The sequence below is a fragment of the Mustela lutreola genome, chromosome 6 (assembly GCF_030435805.1).
Source record: "Mustela lutreola isolate mMusLut2 chromosome 6, mMusLut2.pri, whole genome shotgun sequence".
NCBI lineage: Eukaryota > Metazoa > Chordata > Mammalia > Carnivora > Mustelidae > Mustela > Mustela lutreola.
Window position 1 is genome coordinate 30,789,210 of NC_081295.1, and position 22,882 is coordinate 30,812,091.

The following is a 22,882-nucleotide window of genomic DNA, read 5'->3' on the forward strand; positions in this document are numbered from 1 at the left end:
GTTTTGCAGGACACAGAGTTCTGGAGATGGGTAGTGCTGATGGTTGCACAGGAATGTGAATGTGTTAACTGCCACTGAAATGTGTGCTTAAAAATGGGTAAGACTAAAAAAAATTTTTTTTTTTTTTTTTGGTAAGACTAAAAATTTTATGTGCATTTTACCACAGTTAAAATTTTAAAAAGAAAGAGCACAGTAACAAAGAAGACCAGAGGGACCTCTGGGAGGATCAGTCTGTTAAGCGTCCAACTCTTGGCTTTGGCGCAGGTCACGAACTCAGGGTCGTGGGATCCAGCCCTGAGCTCAGCTCTGAGTCTGCTTGAGACTCTCTCTTTCCCTCGGCCCCTCCTCCTTGCGCTTTCTTTCTCTCTCTCTCTCTCAAATAAATAAATAAATAAATCTTAGGGGAGAAAAGAGAACTAGGATGTGGAAGAAAAGGTACTGTTCTAGACATTTGTGTATAGGTTTTTGTGTGAATATAATTTTCCTTTATCTGAAAAACGTCCAGGATTACTTATGGTAGTTGTATGTTTAGTTTTAGTTTTTGTTTGTTTGTTTGTTTTTAGAAACTACCAGACTATTTTCCAGGGCAGATGTACAATTTAACATTCCCATCAACAATGTACGGATGATCCAATTTTCCTACATTTTTGTCAGCATATGTTGTCACCATTTTTTTAAATTTAAATTTTTTATTTTTTTTAACTTTTTAAAAAAGATTTTGCTTATATATTTGAGAGAGAGAATGAGAGAGAGAATATGAGAAGGGGGAGTGTCAGAAGGAGAAGAAGATTCCCTGCCAAGCAGGGAGCCTGATGCGGGACTCGATCCTAGGACTCCAGGATCATGACCTGAGCTGAAGGCAGTCGCTTAACCAACTGAGCCACCAAGGAGCCCAGTTGTTGTCACTATTTTTAATTTTAGCCAGTCTAATAGGTCTATAGTGATATTTCATTGTGGTTTTAATTTGCATCTCCCTAATTGCTAATGATATTGAACATCTTTTCATGTGATTGTCATCTTATTATCTACTTGGTGAAATGGCTCTTCAGGTCTTTTGCCCCCTTTTTTTATTATTGAGTTTTGAGAGTTCTTTATATTCTAGATTCTAGTCCTTTTGTTGAGTATGTGGTTTTGAAATGTTTTCTCCTAGTCTGCAGCTTTTCTTTTCATCCTCTTAACAAAATCTTTTACAAAGCATAAGTTTTCAATTTTGATCAAGTCCAATTTACCAAAAAGTTTTTTAATACACATGTTTTGTTATCAAATCTAAAAAATCTTTACCTAGTCCCAGATTTTAAAGATTTTCTTCTGTTTGTTATTTTCTAAAAGTTTTACAATTTTATATTTCTATTTTTAAGTTTTTTATTATATTTATATTTTATATTTAAGTCTGTGATCCACTGAGTTAATTTTTATATAAGGTATGAGACCTGGGTTGAGGTTCATTTTATTTTTGCCTGTGGATGTCCAATTATTTCAGCAACCATTTGTTGAGAATCTGTCTTTCCTCTGTTGAATTGTTTTTGCACCTTTGTAAAAAATTGGTTGGGCGTATTTGTATGGTTTCCTTTATGGGTTCTGTATTCTGTTTTATTGATCTGTACATGTATTTCTCCATCAATACCACACAGTTATGATGGTAAGTCTTGAAGCTGATTTTCTCTTTCACTATATTCTTCTTTTTCAAATTGTTCTGACAGTTCTAGTTCCTTTGCCTTCTACATAAACACTATGTATGTATTGAGCCTTTTCTATCTTCTTTCAACTACTTTGACCTTTTAATTTTCTCTGTCCAATTTTTGTATCCTTACATGTTTTCCAACTTATCTTCAATTTCCCTCATTAAATGTCCATTCAAATCTATACTTTTCTTCATAACTTGCAACTTATTCTTCACTTATTCAATTTCTGTGTGTTTGGTCAGTTTTCATTGTCTTTTTTCCTCTTTTGTTATTGTTGTTGTTGTTAGGTGGGGTTTTGGGATCCATCGCTTAGTTTTAACACTTCTGGTTCTGAGCATGTGTGCCCAAGTACATCGCGTGTGCTTGTTAAAGGTTCTTATTTTAGGTTGGTGTGTTGTCTTACAACTTTCCTTTGTGACATAGTTGGTTATCTGATGAGAATTTTTATCAGCTGAGATGATCGTGTTCCCATTTCATGTTTTGTTTTCCTACAGAAGTTTAATAGAGAGTTTAATATTTCCCCTACTCCTTAGCATTTCATGGGTTGAGTTAACTATTTAAAGAGCACCCTATCTTATCAATATTGTGAAATAAGTTGTGTAAATGGATGATGACAGTGGTAGAGAGGAAAGAAGGGATTCACCGGTCTTTTTTTTTCTTTTCTTTTCTATTTTCTGGATCCCTAGTTTCCCCCTTTCCTCCTTCCCTTTCACTGCTATCTCCTTTCGGACACAACGCATTCTCAATTTACATTTTTCTCTTATGAAAACGATACTTGTCCCAGGCTGCTGCCCTAGATTTTGTTTGATTTTGAGCCCTTTCCCTGTGGCCAGTATGGTGAACTACCAGATACTGACTTCTGTTCTTATTTTAGCACTTACTTGTGATGTATTTTTTCTTTCTGTGGACAATTTTGTCTGTTTCGCCTTTGTCCTAAACTCACTCTCTCTCTCTCTTTCTCTCAAACTTCTCTCTTTCTCTCTTCTCTGGTTGACATCTCACTCTCGGAGTTTCTTATACCTGCCCTTATCCTGCTCTCTAGACCCACAGGTTCATAGTGTTTGCTGTTTGACTTTTTATTTTTATTTTTTATAAATTGAGATTTAGCATACTCTCTGCCTCTCAGTAATGCCGATAGCATGGGTCATGGGTGATTCCATTTGTGCTCTTTGTTCTAGGGGTAGTATTTGTGAAGAGGTACACATTCAAATGGCTGCCATTATCCTGTCAGAAGCCTCTAGAATATAATAATTTATTGACCAAAAGGCATCATGTAGTCCCTATAAAACTTGTGCTTTAAGGGGACACTTGGGGGAACATTTACATAATAGTAAAATAAAACTTACATAACAACTTTCTTTTTATAACCATGACAATAAAAATTCCTGGACTTGGATTATAGTTCTAAATAATTTATCTCCTTTAAATCAGTAAAATATAAGGACAGGCACAGGAATCCTATGTTTTAACACTAGAAAGGATACCGAATAATGATTCTATCATGTAGAATGCTAAAGCTGAAAGAAAAGTTAGAGAGCATCTAACCTAATCCAATATATCACTTATGGGGGAGCCTAAGAAAGTTAAAGTAATTTGCCCAAGGTTACCCTGAGAGTTACTAGCAGGGGTGGACCTGGAATCCGGTTCTCTTGGTTCCCTGTACCTATTTCCTCTTCCGTTAAATGGCCCCCATTCTGGTTTTGCCTTTGATAAATTAAGTATCTTCATGAGCCTTTCCTGTTGAGACAAAAGAAATTAAATTACTTGCACAAGATTGTATATGTAGTAAGCAGCAAAGGTAGGTGTGAGGTCTTCCTCACACTTCCACTGAGTGAATGGCACATTCCGCATGTACTGGCCGCCCGCCTTTCTTTCTGCTCTCTCTTCCCTCTAAGACTTGACAAACACCTGAAATTTTTTCAGATCAATGTGTGGGTCTCTAGGGTTCTCAACAGAGTTTACATCCAGTGCCATTCATTTTAAAGGGGTGAATGTGGCTCAGAGGATTGATGATACACGCAGGTGCAGGTTTACAGGTCTTGAAAAACAAAGGTTTGATTCTAGTCTTTTGCTCTGTACCGATCTTCTTGGTCTAACTCAACCACCCAACTTCCGCCTGCTTCAAGGACAGTGTACTTGCTGTCATAGTTTCCTGACTATTGACAAGAGGCTTATCCATCAAATTCTTCTTTGGGTGCTCTTGAAACATGTACCTCATGTATGCCAGGGTTGCCTTGTGTTGAATTTTCTTTGTGAGTGAAGGACAGAATGTTCTTCTGTGCTGCGCCAATAGCACTTTCCCATACACACTCAGGGAAAGCTTTTTCCCCTCTCAACAAGGCTCAAAAGTCTTGACTGGAGTACTTCAGAAATAGGCCTGGTTTATACTTTTATCAAAACAAGAAGAGTCTGGGCAATTCCTAGCTTGGAAAAGCACTGATGATCTGAAATTTTCCTAGGCAGGTGCACAAATGGTGTTACCAAAGGGCAAATGTATGGCACTCTGATCCCCCCTCAATAAGGAAAGGGGTACCAACATTCCCTCAGTGGAAGTGAAGGTGGTGTCTCATAAAATGAGAGCCCAGTGTTCATAGGGAGAAAAGGCTGATGGCTTATGGAAGTGTGATGTAGGGAAATGGTACTTTGGGTGCCTTGTGGTTCTTCAGGGAAAGAAGTTGCATTTACTATTTTTTTTTTCTTGGTGGCATATGCTGATAGTCCATATGTACCCTTGGAAAATTATTAAAGTCATAATGAGGTATGGTAACAGAAAGATCTCGAACTTGGAATTTGTATAGAACTCCTTCCTGATCATGCTGTGTTATTAGCAGACTTCAGGGTTCCCCCAGAACCTCTGTACCACATCTCTCTGGCTCCAAGAGTCCCTAGCCAGAGCTGCCTGAATTTCTCCTGGGCCCCCCACAGCACCACACATCCATCCCTCTTTCTCCTGGGATAAGAGAAAAAATGTAATGGACTCATATTTTGGTTCTAGAGACTATATTTTGGTTCCTGCTTCTTTTCTGGAAATGTCTCTAACACTGGATCCTTTCCTCTCTCCTCTTTTCCTTGATAGTGTTTTCTCTGTAAAACATGGTTGGAGGGCAGGCTTTGAGCCGGGTGGACTGCAGGTGGCCATTCCATCTTATTAGAACACTCAGTGATTCAGTTTTCCCATCTGTAAAATAGAGCCCTGTTACTGCCCAGGAGGTTGTGAGGATTCAGTGATAGAATGTATGTACCATGATTAGCAACTGCCAGACACACTGTAAGGTCTCAATAAATGGCACCTATGATTATCAGAACAGGTAACCTCTGTAGGGGACCCAGACTTGTGTTTAGCTTTGTGTAACCAAAAACTGGTAGAAACTATATTATTAATTTGAGTGGCTCATGAGGAACTTCCAACTGAGCATATCTCCTAGGCAGGTCTGCCAAACCTCTGGCATTTTCTTTCTATGCCAGATCAGTTAACTGACAGCAGATGAGCTGTATGACTCCAACGAGGCACAGTATTGCGCGGCTGTTTTATCCTGAGGATCCCAGCATACTTGGAGTTTTACCTAGGAAAGGAAGAAATGCCTCCTAGTGATTGGGTTCAGCCTATATGCGCCAGTCTTTTTAAAAGTTATATTGCCATGGAATTAGTTAAGCCTTCATTAGCTGTCCTAGCATGTATCCAGCATGGGCCTTGGGGAGTTCACAGGCCAGTGTGAAGAGTGAAGGTACAGCACTTTGGGCCTCAATTTTCTTTTGTTTTTAAATTAAGAAAAAAAAAATCTGAACAGCGAATGGGAATAAAACATGGAGCTTTCTTGGGCTCTCCCTCTGGCAATACCTTGTGGGACGGGATAGAGGACTTGGGTTTGAATTTTGACTCTGCCACCTGCTCACCTGTGGCCTTGAGCAAATCATTTTCTCTCTTGGGCCTTAGTTTCTCTAGTCATGCAATGGGTCACTGATATCTTCGTTAAAGGGTTGATAGAAGAACGAGGTGAGGTCACTCACGTGAAGCCCTTCTGCTCTGCCTGGTGTTTAGTTCTTCCGTCCCTGTCATTACCACGTTTACCTCCTGTGTGACTAATTAAGTGATTCCCAGTGCCCAGTGTGGGGATAGAGTTTGTAGAGTTTATTTTGGTGCTTTTAAGGTCAACATGACCTTCACGGTGTATGGCTGAGTAAAAAGGCTTTCTTCCCCCCCCCCTTTTTTTTTTTGAAATCTACTTTTTTCATTCTCTTGGTTTCAGTACTCAGGATTTCACACGGAAAGATCCGAGTCTGACCACGACAGCCAGTGGGGTGGAAGTCCCCTGACCGACACAGCCTCGCCTCAGCTCCTGGACCCCGCAGAGAGACCGGGCTCTCAGCATGACGCGTCGTGCGCCTACAGACAGTTCTCTGACCGCAGCTCTCTGTGCTACGGCTTTGCACTGGACCATTCCAGGCTGGTGGAGGAGAGGCATTTCCACACGCAGGCCTGCGAGGGAGGCCGGTGTGAGGCAGGCAGGTACTTCCTGGGCACGCCGCAGGCCGGGAGGGAGCCCTGGTGGGGCTCTCGCGCAGCCTTGCCCCTGACCAAGTCTTCCCCAGAAAGCAGAGAAGCCTATGAAAACAGCATGCCTCACATCGCTTCCATCCACAGGATCCACGGTAAGGGCAGCTGAAATGAGTCCTGAGCTGGCAGCATTGGGCCCCTGGGCAGGTTTCTGAGATTCTAGGTTTGACGCCGCAGGGACTGACCCGGTGGTTTTCTCCTTTGAATTGATAAATCAGGAACTGGCATCAGTGGGGTTTTACAAAGGGCAGCCACTCTTTTTAGGTGTACTAATCTTGCTCATGCTTGCCAGGTGCATTTATTTTTGACATGTGAGTAAAAATGATTCCCAGTATAAACATCATAAAAACTGTAGAAATTAAGTGAAAGTCAAATATTGAGTAAGTCCGTTGAACATGGAATATGTATGCGTTTACATTTCTTGCGTATGATTTTCTTCTGTATTCTGATGCTTCAAAAGTAGACCTCTGTAGTTTTGGGGCTCATCTGCAGTGCTTCTCAGTGAGGCCGCCACTGACCTCCTGGGGAGTCCAGGCTTTGCTGTACGGTCTGTCGCTCACGCCACAGGTGGTTGATCCCTCCACTGGGCCTTAAATACTGGTAACCACCCCCTCCTGCATTATTATGAAAACCCATAATGTCTTCTGGGGGGGAAGATGGAATGATATACAGAACCCTTGGAGATTGTCACCGTGGGATTATTGTACAGTTTTACGACCACATAGAAACGGGAGCTGTGGTGGAAGCTTTGAGGGTCAATGACGTTCTTCTTTGTTCATTTCAAAGTGAACTGGTGAGGGAGAGCCCAGTCCATTCCAGACTGGAGCCCGAACAGGTCTCTGACACCTCCCTGTTTCATTAAAAGTCAGTGACATTAAGGTTGCTCTAACAGGGTACTATTACCCTTCTTGCTGGGTCTTTAGGGTCTTTAGGGAAACGTGCTGAACAATGTCGCAGTCACCCATAGGCTCCGTCAGACACCACCCAGGCACTGACGTCCTTCCACGAAGGATTTTCATTTGTTTCTGTTTTTGCTTTTTATTTTTCTGCTTTTGCTTTGAGTTTCTCTAGTATGGTAGACTGGTAATGGACACCCAGGGCAAAGGGCAATTGCTTGCCAAAGAATGGAGTGAAGCGAAAATCCTGGCTTAACCTCCATAGTCTGGAAGAAAATATTAGAAATAAAATAAGAAGAAAGAGGAAAAGGAAAGCAATGAACAGTGTGATCCAGGGCTTCTCTTCTGCATTAAGCAGTTTACAGCTTTCATATGTCCCTCCCTGCTTTTCTTTTCCCTTTTTCTATTGACTTCACACTGCTTTAAGAATAATGTAGCTTATGGAATATATTTTGGATGCATTGTTCCTTTGTATTAGATCTCTCTCTGGGGTTCAGAACAGATTGCTATTAACATTTTAAATATTTATTTGTTCTTTACCTTACTTCAGAAACTAAGATACCAGAGTTACTGTATGAGTATATGTGAAACTGATTTTTATCTCTAGATTTGAAGAGACAATATTTATATTTTTGATTGGGACAAGATATCTATATCCATGCATGCATGTACACATATATGTACTTATGAATATATATGCATTTATCTAACCCTCGAATGGTTTTAAAACTAACATTAGAGCTTTATTGTAATTCTACTTAGGATATACTTAACGATTTTAACATTTTAGATGATTTATTTGGAATTGGGAAGGTAGTCCAGTCTCTATCATTGTCCTCCTCAAACTCAATGGAAAGCATTTTCTAAGCATAACATTTCTCTAGAAAGTCTCATCAACCAAATGTTATGCATTTTTCTTTTATTTGCAGTCAGACAGGTCCAACGATATGCATACATGGAGAAGTATAAACACTCTTATCATTTTGTTAATTGGCCTTTAGGACCCATGGGCAAGGTTTACTTTCTAAAAAACTTGTGATAAACTCCATCTGCACTTAAAAGCCACTGAAAACTATGAACGCCAGTACAATACATTGACGCTTTGTTGTGTGAGCCCACGTCTGTTTCAAATATTGGTGCATATATTTAAAATGAAAGATGAAGTTTTCTTTTAATAGGAAAAAGAAACACACAGTTTTTGGGGTCAATTTTGAGACCACTTACTTTTCCTTTTTCTAATTTCTAGGGCGAGGTCATTGGGATGAAGATAGTGTGGTCAGTTCTCCAGACCCTGGGTCTGCCAGCGAATCAGGTGACCGATACCGCACTGAGCAGTATCAAAGTAGCCCACACGAACCTAGCAAAATTGAAACTCTGATAAGAGCCACCCAGCAAATGATTAAAGAAGAAGAGAACAGATTGCAGCTAAGGAAGGCCCCCCCAGACCAACTGGCTTCCATTAATGGAGCTGGGAAAAAACACTCCCTCTGTTTTGCAAACTACCAACAGCCCCCGCCAGCGGGGGACGTCTGCCACAGCTCGGCTCTTGCCAACACTTCACCATGTGACCACATCCAGCAGAGAGAGGGAAAGATGCTGAGCCCTCACGAAAATGACTATGACAACAGTCCCACTGCACTGTCTCGAATAAGTAGTCCCAATTCGGATCGCATTTCAAAATCCAGTTTGATCCTAGCTAAAGACTATCTGCATTCGGACATGTCTCCACATCAGACAGCAGGAGACCATCCTGCCGTCTCTCCAAACTGCTTTGGTTCTCACCGGCAGTATTTTGATAAGCATGCTTACACATTAACTGGATATGCCCTGGAGCACTTATATGACAGTGAAACCATTAGGAACTATTCCTTGGGCTGTAATGGCTCACACTTTGATGTAACTTCCCATCTAAGGATGCAGCCAGACCCGGCACAGGGACACAAGGGAACATCTGTTATAATAACCAATGGAAGCTGATGTTTTTTTCTAAAATATTTTGTTCTTTAAGGCTCTCTGAAACATATTTATAGTTTAATGCCCCATTACCAGCATTTACTATGCCACAGATGGTTAGAGAGGATAATTTAAGTTACTGGATATTTGACATGTGTTCCTGTGAAATCAAAGAGCACTAGCATTCAGGGTTACATGCAGATAATGGAGTTAAATGAATACATAAATTGCCCCTCTAATTATATGGGAACCAGAATAGATAAATTTTGATTTGAGAAGTACTTGTGTAGATTAAATGAGCATATATACCACATTAAAGGACCGGTAGAAGACAGCATTGCACTGGGATGCGCCAGTAAACCTCACACACACAGACCCCCGTCCATACACTGCTGTGTACACTTTACATGCAGAAATGTTGACTGGAGACCTCAAATACAACCCAAATGGGTAAGTTTTCTTAACCCTAGCACATTAGGCTTATTAAAGAAATTTCCATTCCTAAAATAACTGAGAGAAAGAGAGAGAGCTACATCTTGTAAACTGGTTTCTTGGTTGTGGTTTCAACCAGTCAGCCCATTTGGTTCAGGCATAAATTAGGGAAGTGGTTCCGGGTATGGTACAAGAATGAGTTTCCACCTGGTATCCATTAGAAGCAATCAGGAAGTGGTGATTTTTCACCTTTTGAGTTAGACGAGGAACAGGATCACACTGACATAGCAGTAAGGGTTTTCTAAGTAAAAGGACTAAGATGTTGGGACACACATCAAAAACCTGGTGCATCCAATTGGAAATCGTTTAGGGAAGATGGACAGGCCAGAGACAGAGAGAAATGAAATGATATCTCAACACAAAAATTTTAGCCTCTAAATACGTAATCAATATATTTGAGGCTATAAAACCAACCAAATAAAAGACTCAAACCAATTCATCAAGCAAAAAAAAAAGGCCGATAAGTGCAAAAAAGAACTAAGGAAAGCCAGTGGAGGGCTACATGGTGGCAGTGTGCACGAGAACATTTCAGAGCACAGATGTGCAAATGCGACAACACGTGGAAAGCCTCAGGGAGAGCCCAAGATAAAAGCTTGGGCTGATGGACAGGTGGCCAAAAGGGTAAGAGTCACTTCAAATGAAGCAACACGCCAAGCGCTCGTTTCCCTATTGTCTGTGAACGGTGGAAACAATGAACTTGGTGTTAAGTTCGTGCGAGATGGTAGAAAACCCAGCAGACTTGAATGCAAGATCTCTGGGTTCCAGTCCTGGCCCTGGCTGTGAGTTAGTTTGGGAATATTGATGTATCGCTCACTGTGCCTGGGCCCTTCTGACGTGCCCTGGTTCTGTGGATCACCGGTGCGGCAGAATTAGAGTTGTTGACCCATTAGCTCTCCACTGTCCGTTGTCAAGACCATCATTCTGACTTGTCGGCACTCCTGCGGAGGTCCAGGTTCTTTGTAACTTCAGCAGGTACATGGTTTCTTTTAGGCATGTGTAATTATAGTCAACTTTCTGGTTCAGCCAGAATGTGGATGGTAAAAACTGGTGAGGGAATAGGAAAGCAAGGACGATTTATTTCATGCACTAGTCTCTAGTAATCAAAACAAAGTTAAATCACGCAAGCGATTAGAGAAGTTTCTTAGGCAGTATTTCCTAGGCGTCCCATGCCTGCAACCCTTGCCATCTGCAAGGAGGGGAATGTATTGGAAGAAATGGACTCATGATTTTGAAGACAGAACATGACACTGACCACTCAGGGATTAGTACTCTAGTTTCCTCATTTAACACAGTTATTTGGCAGTTTATAGGTAGGCGACAATCTGAATGATGATAATCTGAGGGATGAAGAGGGGGTCATTTGTATATGACAACAGAAGTGACATGAAATTACATAAGTATTTCTTGGGTATGACATAGCGACATTTGTGTCATAAAGGGAAAAAGTGTAAGTGAGAAAGTTAGTGGTTATCGTATATACTTTCAAAAAAGTTCAAAGAACAAGAAAAACTACACATTAAACTACGGAAGCAAAAAGTGCGTACGTAGTGATTTTGAGAAGAATATTCATGAAAAACCTCTGGAATACTTAAAATAGATTTTTGATCAATTTGAAACATGAAATAAGGTTTTAGGAATGCTAAAGTTTTGGGGGAATTCTGTAGGTAGGTAAGTGGTTCAAAGGTACAGATATCAGAAGAATATGGTGTATTTTGGAAAGGAAATCTATACAGATGGGTTTTACTGATGGACATACACGCTACCAAAAATAAATAGAGTCCTCAGACTCAAGGAAAAGGAACTGATATGAAAGAAAAGAACACCATTGAAGAGACTTCAGTGAAATCCTAAAATGGCAGATAGTTAATTGGTGAAAAATAGATTATGCACTCTACCAATAGGGGATAATCAGAAGAAATAATGCTCTTTAAAACGGTATGACCAATATTTTTAAGTGAAGACAGAAATATCTATGTTACATCCTAATTAAAAATTTTGTTAGGTGACTCAGTTTTAAATACAAACAATTATTTAATTTACAGGTCAATAATTTTATAGTGGCAGATTTATTACATTACATATAATGCCTTCCAGGTCCACAGTATTATAAGCTTACAATTTTTGCAATGTGGCATGATTATTAAAAAATGGCCCCAAAATAAGATGAGATAGTTTATGACAAAGTATCTTTTTAATATACACAATGTGTTAAAATGTATTTATAATCTACATTATCTTGTTCTGTCCAGGAACATATTTCCTCATAATGAAGATGTCAACTGTGTCTTTTTAAAATATGGGATGTAAAATGCATATGTTCCCAATAACTTACTTAGTTAAAGTTAAATTGGCCTTAGTTTTAATCCTTGAGTTCCATAACTTTGCTAAATGTTGAGAATCATGATACTCGATAGAAATAGAGAAGTATGATTCTTCTCACACCTGGATTCATAAAAATGTGCTATATCCAATTGCTAGTGTAATAGGTAGCAATTCATTAGATGATACAAAGTTCATGTTTTCTAGTAACAGTAAGAATATCCTTATCACCCATTTTACCTACCTGTCAGACCTAATTTAACAATTTGGATGACCAAAGAAATAAATACTTCCCCAATATTCCTTGAGAAAATTCTATTAAAACTATTGAGAATATACAGATTTGATGTATTATTTTTGGATGCATAATATTAATGTCATAAACACTACAGATGGACATTTAGGTGTTGTTCAGTTTCACAAATCTTTTGACCTACTATGCTGAATATAATGGGCTAGCTTTTCTAAACCATAATTGCCTGATCTAGGATAATATGATAGAGTGCTGATGTGACATTCAAAATGAGACAGGATGCAATAAGTAATTAACTTTCAGTGTTTATACAGAAAATCCACTCATTCTCTCTTGATTATATTTTATAGGGCTAGAATATTTCCATCGGGTACTATTCTTAATTCTCTCTACACCCTGCTGCCACATGCTGCCTTTGGGCAGAGAATCCCACTTAAAATAAGCTTTAATGGGATCTTCCAGAAAAGGATAATATGCTCCATTTTCTTTTCTTTTTTGAACGAGGGATAAGGATCTATTCAATAAAAGGTCATTTGGAAAATATGCATAGTTATCTTAAAATAAAATGAAACGCTTTTTACCATCCAAGATCTAGACCTTGGTTTAGACAAGTTTGATAGAAGACACTACAGCTAAAGAGACATTTTGAATACAGTTATGTTATTTTATAGCTCACTCTCCCTTTCAAGAGCAGGACATGACTAAGATATTCAGTGCAATTCTATTAGTACTAGTAGTGTTTGGAAGTGACAGAGTGAATGCTGATACTTGGAAAAGTGCCGATTTGGTTATTTGGGGGTAACTTACCTTGCCCAGTGGACTAGCTTACACCTTAATACACTTTCTTTGCTTTAAACAAGTTTGAATGCCCAAATTTGGTTCCTCAGTTCATTCAAACCATAGAACATAGATATACATTTTACTTTCTGAATGATTTAAAGAATGTAAATCCTATGGCTCTCCAAATAAGTGATTCAATTTTCATGTAAATGTCAGTTTTTGTGAATAGGGATTTGTCTCTAAGACAGCAGAACCTACTGGTTAGTTTTTACTGGGACATGCATTGTGGATAAAAGATCATTCTAAACTTTAAATGAATGACAGGACAACTATGGGCACATGCAAAGGGTATCTTACGAAGAAAATGTTCTTGGGGGAAATGACCATGTGGCGCTCATTTCTTGTGCACAGGAGTTGTACGGGTAGTGCTTAACTCAAAATGTGATAGTGTGCTCATATTAAATAGGGGTTTGTTCAGAGTTCCTTCTCTAGGACTGTATGCAGAAAGGCTACACGTGTGTGTGTGTGTGTGTGTGTATCTCTATACACACATATTTATGTGTATATACATGTGTGTATATACATATGTGTGTATATATATGTGTATATATATATATACACACACACACAGTTGTAAAGCAAGTAACAAGATTCTGTTCTGCTGTGCTCTTTAAAAACTGATGGTTCACACAAGAAATCCTAAAACTTTTGAACCAAACACTTACAATTTAATTTATTGCAAAAATTTCGCTGCATGGGACTTTGCTTTCATATACCTATATAGTGGAGAATTTGTCCTAATTTGCTGATCTGGAACACATTTAATCACAGCTGAATTTACACCAACAGCCCTGGTGTGTTTACATTTCAAAAGAAATGAAATTGGTGTGGAAAAATTTTTAGAAGTACTGTAACTTTTTTCCATTTTTTTTTTCCAAAGGGAAATATTTCAAAAACTAAAACTTATGAGTAGGCACTTCAAAAAAGATAAAAATATTTTATGTTTGTTTTTTGACTGACATGCTATAAAAAGGATTATATTTGTGAAAGAAGATACTGATTGCCAATATTTCAAATACCATCTTGCAATGTATAGTTTTTAGTGGTATCATAGTATAAATCTGTAATTTGAACTTTTACTTTGGAATGTAAAGTAGAAGATATTAGTTATGTCAATGATATCTTGCAAAGTGTTCCCATTTATAATTATTTATATTGTAAATAGCTTTCTGAAGTAAATTTGAAGTTAATGTGCATAAAATGTATTTATTATGTGAGGAATTTTTTTGGTTTAAAATATAGTTACCAATATGCAGTTTGAGTCTGAATTATTCATTGAATGAAAGGTCTCTATAGGACAAAACAGACTGTCCACTAGAAGACTAGAATTGTAAAGAAATAAGAACAATTTTAGTTCTGGATTCTAAATCTAGGAATTGGAATTGAAATTGGAATTGGAATTGAAATAGGTAACACATCACACATACACACACACTTTACAGGACCTAGCAATAGAAACTTACACATATACACAATAGCTATCAAGTAATGGGTCTGATTGTTACTAGATACTAGAAAATGGTTTTCTCAATTTAGAACATCTTAGGAAAGACCTTTGTGTGATTTCCTCTTTGCTAAAATAAAGCAAGAAGTTTAAAAGTACATATTATATTTATAATGCCCAAGGGAAAAGAAAACCTGTAATGATATTTTCAAATTTGCTGTCAATCAAAAACATGTTAAAAATCACATTTTGAATTATTATTACTTTTTTATTTTTTAAAGAGTTTTTATTTCTTTTCAGAGAGAGAGAGAGAGAGCAGGAGCAAAGAGGGGGAGCAGAGGAGGGAGTCTGACCCTAAGTTAGATTCTAGGACCCCAGGATCATAACCTGAGCTGAAGGCAGACCCTCAATCCACTGAGCCACCCAGGTGTCCCACATCTTGAATAATTTAGATTTTGGAATCCAAAGTAGTTTTTAAATCTAAAATTAGTAATTCAGGTCAAACAGAAATAGATTTTCAGGTAGATCATAACACCAAGCATGCTTCTTTTTCCTTCTCCAGGGTTTTTTGATACACCTTCATGTGTTCTGGAAATTGTCAACCATCAGCTGATTTGACAAACTTACACATGTATTTTTAATTCAATGGAAATGTTCGTATTTCATAAAGCTTTTTTGATAAAGCTGCCCCAAATACCATCACATTAATATTATAATATTTATCAGATATTTTTAATACGATTCTGTAAATAATTTTTTTAGCGCTTTAGTTTCTGAAAGCAAAATTGTTTTCACCACTTCATACTGCAAAGGAACTGTGCTTTCAGTTTGATCTATAGCATTTATGGAATACATGCCTATGCCTCAAAAGGCATAGAAACCAAGAATCTTTTTTTTTCCTTAAGATTTTATTTATTTATTTGACAGAGATCACAAATAGGCAGAGAGGCAGGCAGAGAGAGAGGGGGAAGCAGGCTCCCCGCTGAGCGGAGAGCCCGATGCAGGGCTCGATCCCTGGACCCCGAGATCACGACCCGAGGCGAAGGCAGAGGCCCAATCCACTGAGCCACCCAGGCGCCCAAGAATCTTCTTCATTGTAGGACATTCTAAGAAAGCACATAGAGATGGTTCTTGATTTCCCTTTTGTGCTTTGAAAGTGTAAATTCTTCAGATAACCATTAAAAACGACAAACGTGTATTGAGTTGCATGTCACAGGCACTGAACCAAGCTTAGATTGTCACTGAAGTCTGAATAGACCATCACTGAAGGGAACACCAATGTGCTCCGTTTCACTGAGGAAAGGGACACTCAGAGTTGGTACATGACTTAGTGACGCAGCCAGCAATGGCGGAGAAGAAATTTGAACCCAGGCAGGTTTACTCCAAAACTTTACCTTACTTCATTCTGCTTTCTTTATGTAATTAAAAAAGTAAAATAAAAGAGTGTCTGCATGGCGGTTACATAAAACAGATCACTTCGTTTAGTCTAGGGCGGCTCCAACAGCCCCATGTATGGTCTCAGGGCTAGAGATGCTGTTTCTCCATTATTCCACTGACACATGATGACCCGCCTGAGGGAGACAGAGGCCAGGTCTGCCACCCCCTTGCATAATATTTTGCTTCCTGCCAAATGAATGTTCTAATGTTTCTTTTATGAACATGATACCAAGGAACATCTAGGGCGCAATTAATTACAGGTAATAGTATCTTAACAGGATCCCTATTATTTGAAAAAAAAAAAATGAGGCTTTCTCAATAAAATACAAGTGGTCTAAAGTGTAATTGAAAACTTTTAAAAAAAGAAGAGCTATAGATTTTTACCCAATGTTTTCAGGATATGCACCAAAAACAGCTATTGCTCTTTCATTGTTGTCGTTAAATACTCTGCTTTATTTCATGGAAAACTTCCTTTCCTCTTTGCAGAAAGCCCAATCAAAGCCCACCCCACCGAGAACAGATGTGTCAGCACTGCCTGTATTATTCAAGGGCCTGGTTTCAAGGTTACTTTCAGGGTAGAGCTTACTGGTCTGTCGCAAACTCTACCACATTATGTGTCTTCCTCACGTGAAGGAAACTGCTCAAAAGTTATCTGACAGGCAATCTGCCCCCCAGAACATAGATGATTCCTATAAGATGTCTTCAAGCAACAGCAGGAGCCCGCTGGGATCTCTCTGGCCTGGGGATTGTGGTAACTCGTGGGTGCCACCACCGTGGGCAGCCTGTTCAGCCATCCCTGGCCCTTGGTCTCTGCCTCACAGTATCAGGAAGGCCGATCCTTTGTAGCACTTCTCAGCCTTTTCATAATTATGCTTTATAACTTAACATGTGCTGTATTTACCGATGGAATTAGATCCAGGGTGGGAGAAATGTAAAACAGCCCCTGCTTTGGGAGTTTGTAAATAATCTTTGCTTTGTTCAGCTTCCCCCAGGTCAGGCTCCTGTGTGGGGAGTAATTCCATATGGGAATCTTACTGGAGTGCCATCTAAGTAAACCTTAAAAAATCTTGGCAGTATCTCCTGAGCCATAAGGAAATCATTCTCAGTTTCTGGTGAGGATTTTCTAATAGCTTTGTGTAGTATATATATTTTTTAAAAAGCTGAACCCATGGAGTCTTTTTATGGGTAAAGTCTCCGGAGTTGACTTGGGAAAGTGTAATTGGGATCTAATGGGAGAAAAATCATCCATGCAGTAATTGGGGTTCATTATTCAGTGGATTTCTACATTTTTTTAAGAGTTTTTTAATTTATTTTTTTTATTGGACAGACAGAGATCACAAGTAGGTAGGGAGGCAGGCAGAGAAAGAGAGGAGGAAGCAGGCTCCCTGCAGAATGGAGAGCCCAATGTTGGGCTTGATCTCAAGACCCTGGGATTGTGACCTGAGCTCAAGGCAGAGGCTTAACCAACTGAGCACTCAGGTGTCCCTACTTCTATATTTCTAATTCCTAATTTCAGGCCTTGTGTTAATCATATGCCCCATGAGTTAGGCTAGGCAGGTTTATCTACCATGGGATGCTAAACCTTTTTCCATTTAAAAGGTCAGAGACACATTATTTTTTTTTAAGATTTTATTTATTTATTTGACAGAGAGAGATCACAAGTAGGCAGAGAGGCAGGCAGAGAGAGAGGAGGAAGCAGGCTCCCTGCTGAGCAGAGAGCCCGATGCGGGGCTCGATCCCAGGACCCTGGGATCATGACCTGAGCCGAAGGCAGCTGCTTAACCCACTGAGCCACCCAGGCGCCACCACAGACACATTTTTAATAAAGATTTGCAATTCTGTTATATAACTGAAAGTTACCAATAGCTGAGAAATTTTTTCAGGGTGGTGAGGAGAAGAAGTGGAAAAACTAGCAAGTACATTCCTTAAAAACTTTCAGTCACCTGTGTACCTTGCTTAAATACCTACATCTGCTATATACTTAACCCTGGTGTTTGGTTTTTTTGTTTTTGTGTTTGTTTTTTTGTTAAAGATTTTATTTATTTGACAGACAGAGATCACAGCTAGACAGAGAGGCAGACAGAGAGAGAGGAAGGGAAGCAGGCTCCCCGCTGAGCAGAGGTGGGGGGGCTCGATCCCAGGACCCTGGGATCATGACCTGAGCCAAAGGAAGAGGCTTTAACCCACTGAACCACCCAGGCGCCCCACCCTGGTGTTTTTTTTCTGAAAAAGTATATAGAAGATGTCTTTTTAAAAAATTTTGTTCATTTTTTAAATAAAAAATAAAGCAGGCGGAGGGGCAAGCAGGGAGCCCAATGTGGGACTTGATCCTAGGATCCCAGGATCATGACCTGAGCCAAAAGCAGACAGTTAACCAACTGAGCCACACAGGTCCCTCTGTAGAAAGTGTCTTTTAATGTAAGACATAGGCTGTTTTATTTTTGAAATTCATTTTTCTTTCATGGGCATTGCTAGTGTTCCACTTAATGGCCTCAAAAGGAAATAAGACGGCTGGAAAATTCTAGCAGTCTTTCATATTCCCTTTGGTGGGTTTACGGCCAGGTCTCCTTCTTTGGAGACTTCCTGTCGTACTGTATTACTCCAAAATGTTCACCTTTTTCTCCAGTCCCTCTCATCTTGCAGACATGTTATTTTACTTCAGTGACCATCTCTCAATGAGAACGACTTTTAAAAATAGGCGTCTATAGCCATTATGTCACGGTCACACCTACAAAAATGAATGATAACTCCTTACGTGACACTGTTTAAAAGGGGGCGATGGAGATCAGGCGAGAAGTTCTGTCCTTGCGTCTGCCGGTCCCGATGCCTCTCCGGACGGCTCTTTGACCCGCCGGCAGGCAGCTCTCTTCATCCACCTGCCCTTCTCTCCTTCCTTGCCTTTCTGGCTCTCCTCAGCTCCTCCCCTGGGTTTTTGCACATACTAGTGTGCTTAGGCCTATGAACACATACACGCCCGCACATGGGCGCGCACCCACGCTCCCAGATGAACCCGGACTTCTGTGTATCAGGCCTCCTTCCCGCTCAGTTAATCGTGGCTCCGTTCTCCCAACTTCTGTTTCAAGTCCTGAGAGCAACCGGAATCCTATCCTGACTTGAAGACCGAGGGCTCTGGGATCCTTGCTTTCCTGAAATATCTTGATTTCTCTTTCCAACATCTCAAAATGCCACCGTATCTTTGCCCTTCTTTCCTGCCTGCCTGTCTCATGAACCCGGTGACTCAAACGAGGGTGTTATGGGACGGTTTCCCATCCCCAAAAAACCTTCGTGAGCGTCCGAGGAAGCAATGCCCAGGGAGCCCTCGGCGTCTAGCAAGTGCTGGGCGGATGTTGGCTCTGAGAATAGGCTCCTGCCATTTTCCACTGCGCCTCATTCATCATCCAGTCAGCGTCCAATTAACACTTACCAAGTGCCTCCATGTACGAAGTTCAGCAATGCAGATAAAACACATGGGGCCCCTGACTCCAGAGGTTCACGGCTGGGGCGTTGGGGAAGGAGAACTCCAGCAGCCCTCCACTCCCTCTCCATTTTCCCTCAGCTTTTCCCTCAGCTCCCCTCCTCCGAACTCTGCGCTCCTGACCTCCCTTGACTGACCCCCCCCCAACTCCTCCCCCACGGCCACAACCCCCTCCCGCCTCAGGACTCACTTTGTCTCTGAACTCCCCTTGTGGCTGTCCTGAGCCAGCCTGGCAATGACCCTCTCGGATTCTCCAGTGTGCATCTCTGGGCTCCTTCCTTTGCAGCAAAGATCCTCGACGCCCGAACTGTTCCCTCCCTCTCCCCACACCCCCTTACCTCGCACCCCAGTCCCCTAGATGCTCAATGCACCACAGAAATGTGGTAAGTATGCATCGGAAGAGTGAATAAATGCTCCCTCAGAAATGATGGTGAGGTAGTTCAGGTCACTGCATTTCGTTCTACAGTCCGCATCATTACACTTCCTGTGGCCTGTGCTACCCAAAATAATACTCTGGATCTTAGCAACACCATGGTCATGGCTCCATGTTTTTTCTTTTTCTTCTTTCTTTCTTTTTTTTTTTTTTTGAGAGAGGGGGTTTGCAACTCGCTTTCAACATTCTGATTTTGAGACCCGATCAGTCTCCTCCATGTTCATGATTTTTTCCTATTACTTGTATAATGAAGGAGGGGATACGTTATGTGACACTTTCTGTCAGTTCCTGGCTTACTGTGAGTATGTGCCCCCCCCCCCCCCCCGTGTTCCACCTCTTCCTTTGCAACCCCCTCCCATCAAATCTACTTTTTCCCCTAATTTGCCCCTAAGTCTCTTTTATGTATTTCTGGTGCATATTACATATTACATGACACAGATCCTTTTTTTTTTTTTTAATTTTATTTATTTATTTGACAGACAGAGATCACAAGTAGGCAGAGAGGCAGGCAGAGAGAGAGAGGGAAGCAGGCTCCCTGCTGAGCAGAGAGCCCGATGCGGGACTCGATCCCAGGACCCTGAGATCATGACCGGAGGTGAAGGCAGAGGCTTAACCCACTGAGCCACCCAGGTGCCCCGACACAGATCCTTTTTTTAAAAAACACTTTTCTCAGATCTTACCCTGTCCCTGCGTGAAATACCACCATAACCTGACTTCCTTACTCTCTTTCCAAAATCCTTTTCTTCTCCACCTAATTTCCTCCTCCTGTTCTCCAGGACTTATCTCCCTCACTGTTGCCAGGGTCTTCTTTCCGCAGATTTTATGCCATTCACCTGCTTAAAAGACTCTTTTGTGTCCCGATTGCATCTGAATGAAATTTAAACCCTTTGTCACAGGAGTTCTTCACAATGGAGCCACCCATTACCTCCTTGGTTTCTCCATCTGACCCGGCAGGCACCCCAGGGTTCTGCTGCACCGGGTTTCCCAACTTCGTGGACTGTGTCCTGTCTTTTGCTCCCCTCGTCCTTGGCACAGGCTCTTCTCTGGACTTCTTTACAGCCATTCTTTATTGGGAAAATTCCTCTTTGCCCTTCAAGGCACAGAGTTCTCATGTGATGCCTGAAGTCTGACTCTCCTTTGGGAGAGTTTTACACTTCCTTTCTGGGCTCACACAGCACCTGGTTCATATTTCTGTTACAATATTTATAGAACATACTGGGAGTTGTAGGATCTTTCTTAAATTATGAAAACAATAGGCCAGTTACAAAATTGATACAATACCGAAGTGTGTACAGTCATAAAGAGAATACGTACAACTTTGTGACTTTTTTTTTCATTCAGCAATGTATTATGGGCATCCTTCATTTCAGTTTCCTTATATCTCTTTTATTCTCCTTAATGGATATTTAATATTTTATAGTATTGATGTGCCATGGTTTATTTATTCCCTTTTTTGATAGAGATCTACTTCTTTCCAATTTTTATTTATTATTTTATATTATATACATATATATAATAAACATCTCTGCAAATAGATCCTTTTGCATCTGTCACCAAATCTCAGTAGAATGGATTCTTAGAGGTAAAATTGCTGACTCAAAGGTTATCTTCAATTTTGATAAATACTACCCATTGCCCTCCAAAGACATTGTAAAAGTGGATTAACCCCTCTTGTATATGAGACTATATTCTTGTCCTTTAATAAAGTTTCGTATAGTCTTTGTGTATTTCTTGACTCTGTTCTTAGGTACTCAGTAATTCTGTGATCTACTAACACATGGATCTTTTTTATATAACTTTTTTTTTTCTAGTTTGGTATTGATAACGTATAAGGAAACTGCCTAATTTTTGTATATCGTATAAGGAAACTGCCTAATTTTTGTATATCTTATACTAATTACATTTTATTTAACCCTTGATACTTCTGATAATTTTTAGTTGATGCCTTTGGATCTTCTGGGTAGACAAGAATCTCTATTTTCCTTTATTCAGGATTATTTATTTTTTGATTTCTATATTAGTAAGTTTGTAAATCTCAGTAACAGATATTCAGTTTTATCAAATGCCATTTTGGCATTCAAGATGATATACATTTCCTTCTTAATTTCCTAACTTGAAACATTCTTTCCTAATGTCAAAAAAATCCTGCCTGCCTGGCCAAAACCTGATCAAGTTATTCTTTTACTATATTCTGTATTCAGTGTGCTAATGTTTAACTAGAGAATTTTTCCCTGTATTCAGTTGTCATTAATTTCTTGTGTTTGTCTTTATTTGAATATGGGCTCTTTGAGGGCAGGAACCGAATGCTGTTCAGCTGGAACTACCCCTCACCTCACAGAACACTTGGTATGTAATAGATGTTAAAACTATGCCTCCATCTGTGTTTTGAAGAACTGGATTCAAATTCCAATCCTGTTTGCTTCTAATGTTGTAAGCGAGTCACTTACTATCAACCTGTTTCTTCATTTGTTAAATGTGACATTACTTCCTCTGAGGGCCTATGGAAAGATGAAATGAAAGAACATATATAAAGTATTTATTACAGTGTTTAGAGCATAGGAAGTAATTAAGATTGGTTCTTTTTCGCTTCCCTTTGAAATAGAAAAATAATCTGAATTTATCTGTCATGGGAGAGTTATCAGGACAATCTACGAGTTTTTAATAGACATGGTTATGGGTGACCCTGAGCCTCCACATTCTCACTGCAAAGCGAAATGCTGCATGTCAACCTTCTTTTGATTACTGTCATTAAATAAATATTTGTTAGGCAGCTTATAATTACAACTTGAGAAGACCTTACTATTGGATAGGTGTCAGAGGGCAATTTGGAAGACATTTATGTTGAAATTATAGTTCATCACTTCATTTTCTATTTTACTTACATGTGTGTATACCTGCCACACATTTTTTTTTAACTACCCCGCCCCCCGCCCCCCCAGTTTATCTCTAATATGTTCCAAGAGGGTAGAATTGATGCTGATTTGTTAAGTCACTAGTTTAGCAGGAAGCTTGAGAATTTCATAACGAGAATGGTTTAATTCGAGCTTTTGATTTCTACCAGAAGAGAAAAAAAAGAAGCTGGCCTGTTTAAACCTGAAATCTC

At 39.9% G+C, this 22,882-nt stretch overlaps 1 protein-coding gene across 1 annotated transcript in view; it reads left to right on the forward strand.

The window, feature by feature from the left end:
• Positions 1-14,245, forward strand: part of SIM1 (SIM bHLH transcription factor 1) — a 74,425-nt gene extending 60,180 nt beyond the window's left edge. The window contains exons 11-12 of the mRNA XM_059177005.1: positions 5,930-6,332; positions 8,380-14,245. Coding sequence (XP_059032988.1) covers positions 5,930-6,332; positions 8,380-9,110 — 1,134 coding nt within the window. The 3' untranslated portion in view covers positions 9,111-14,245. The remainder of the gene's footprint in view (positions 1-5,929; positions 6,333-8,379) is intronic.
• Positions 14,246-22,882: the final 8,637 nt, after the last annotated feature.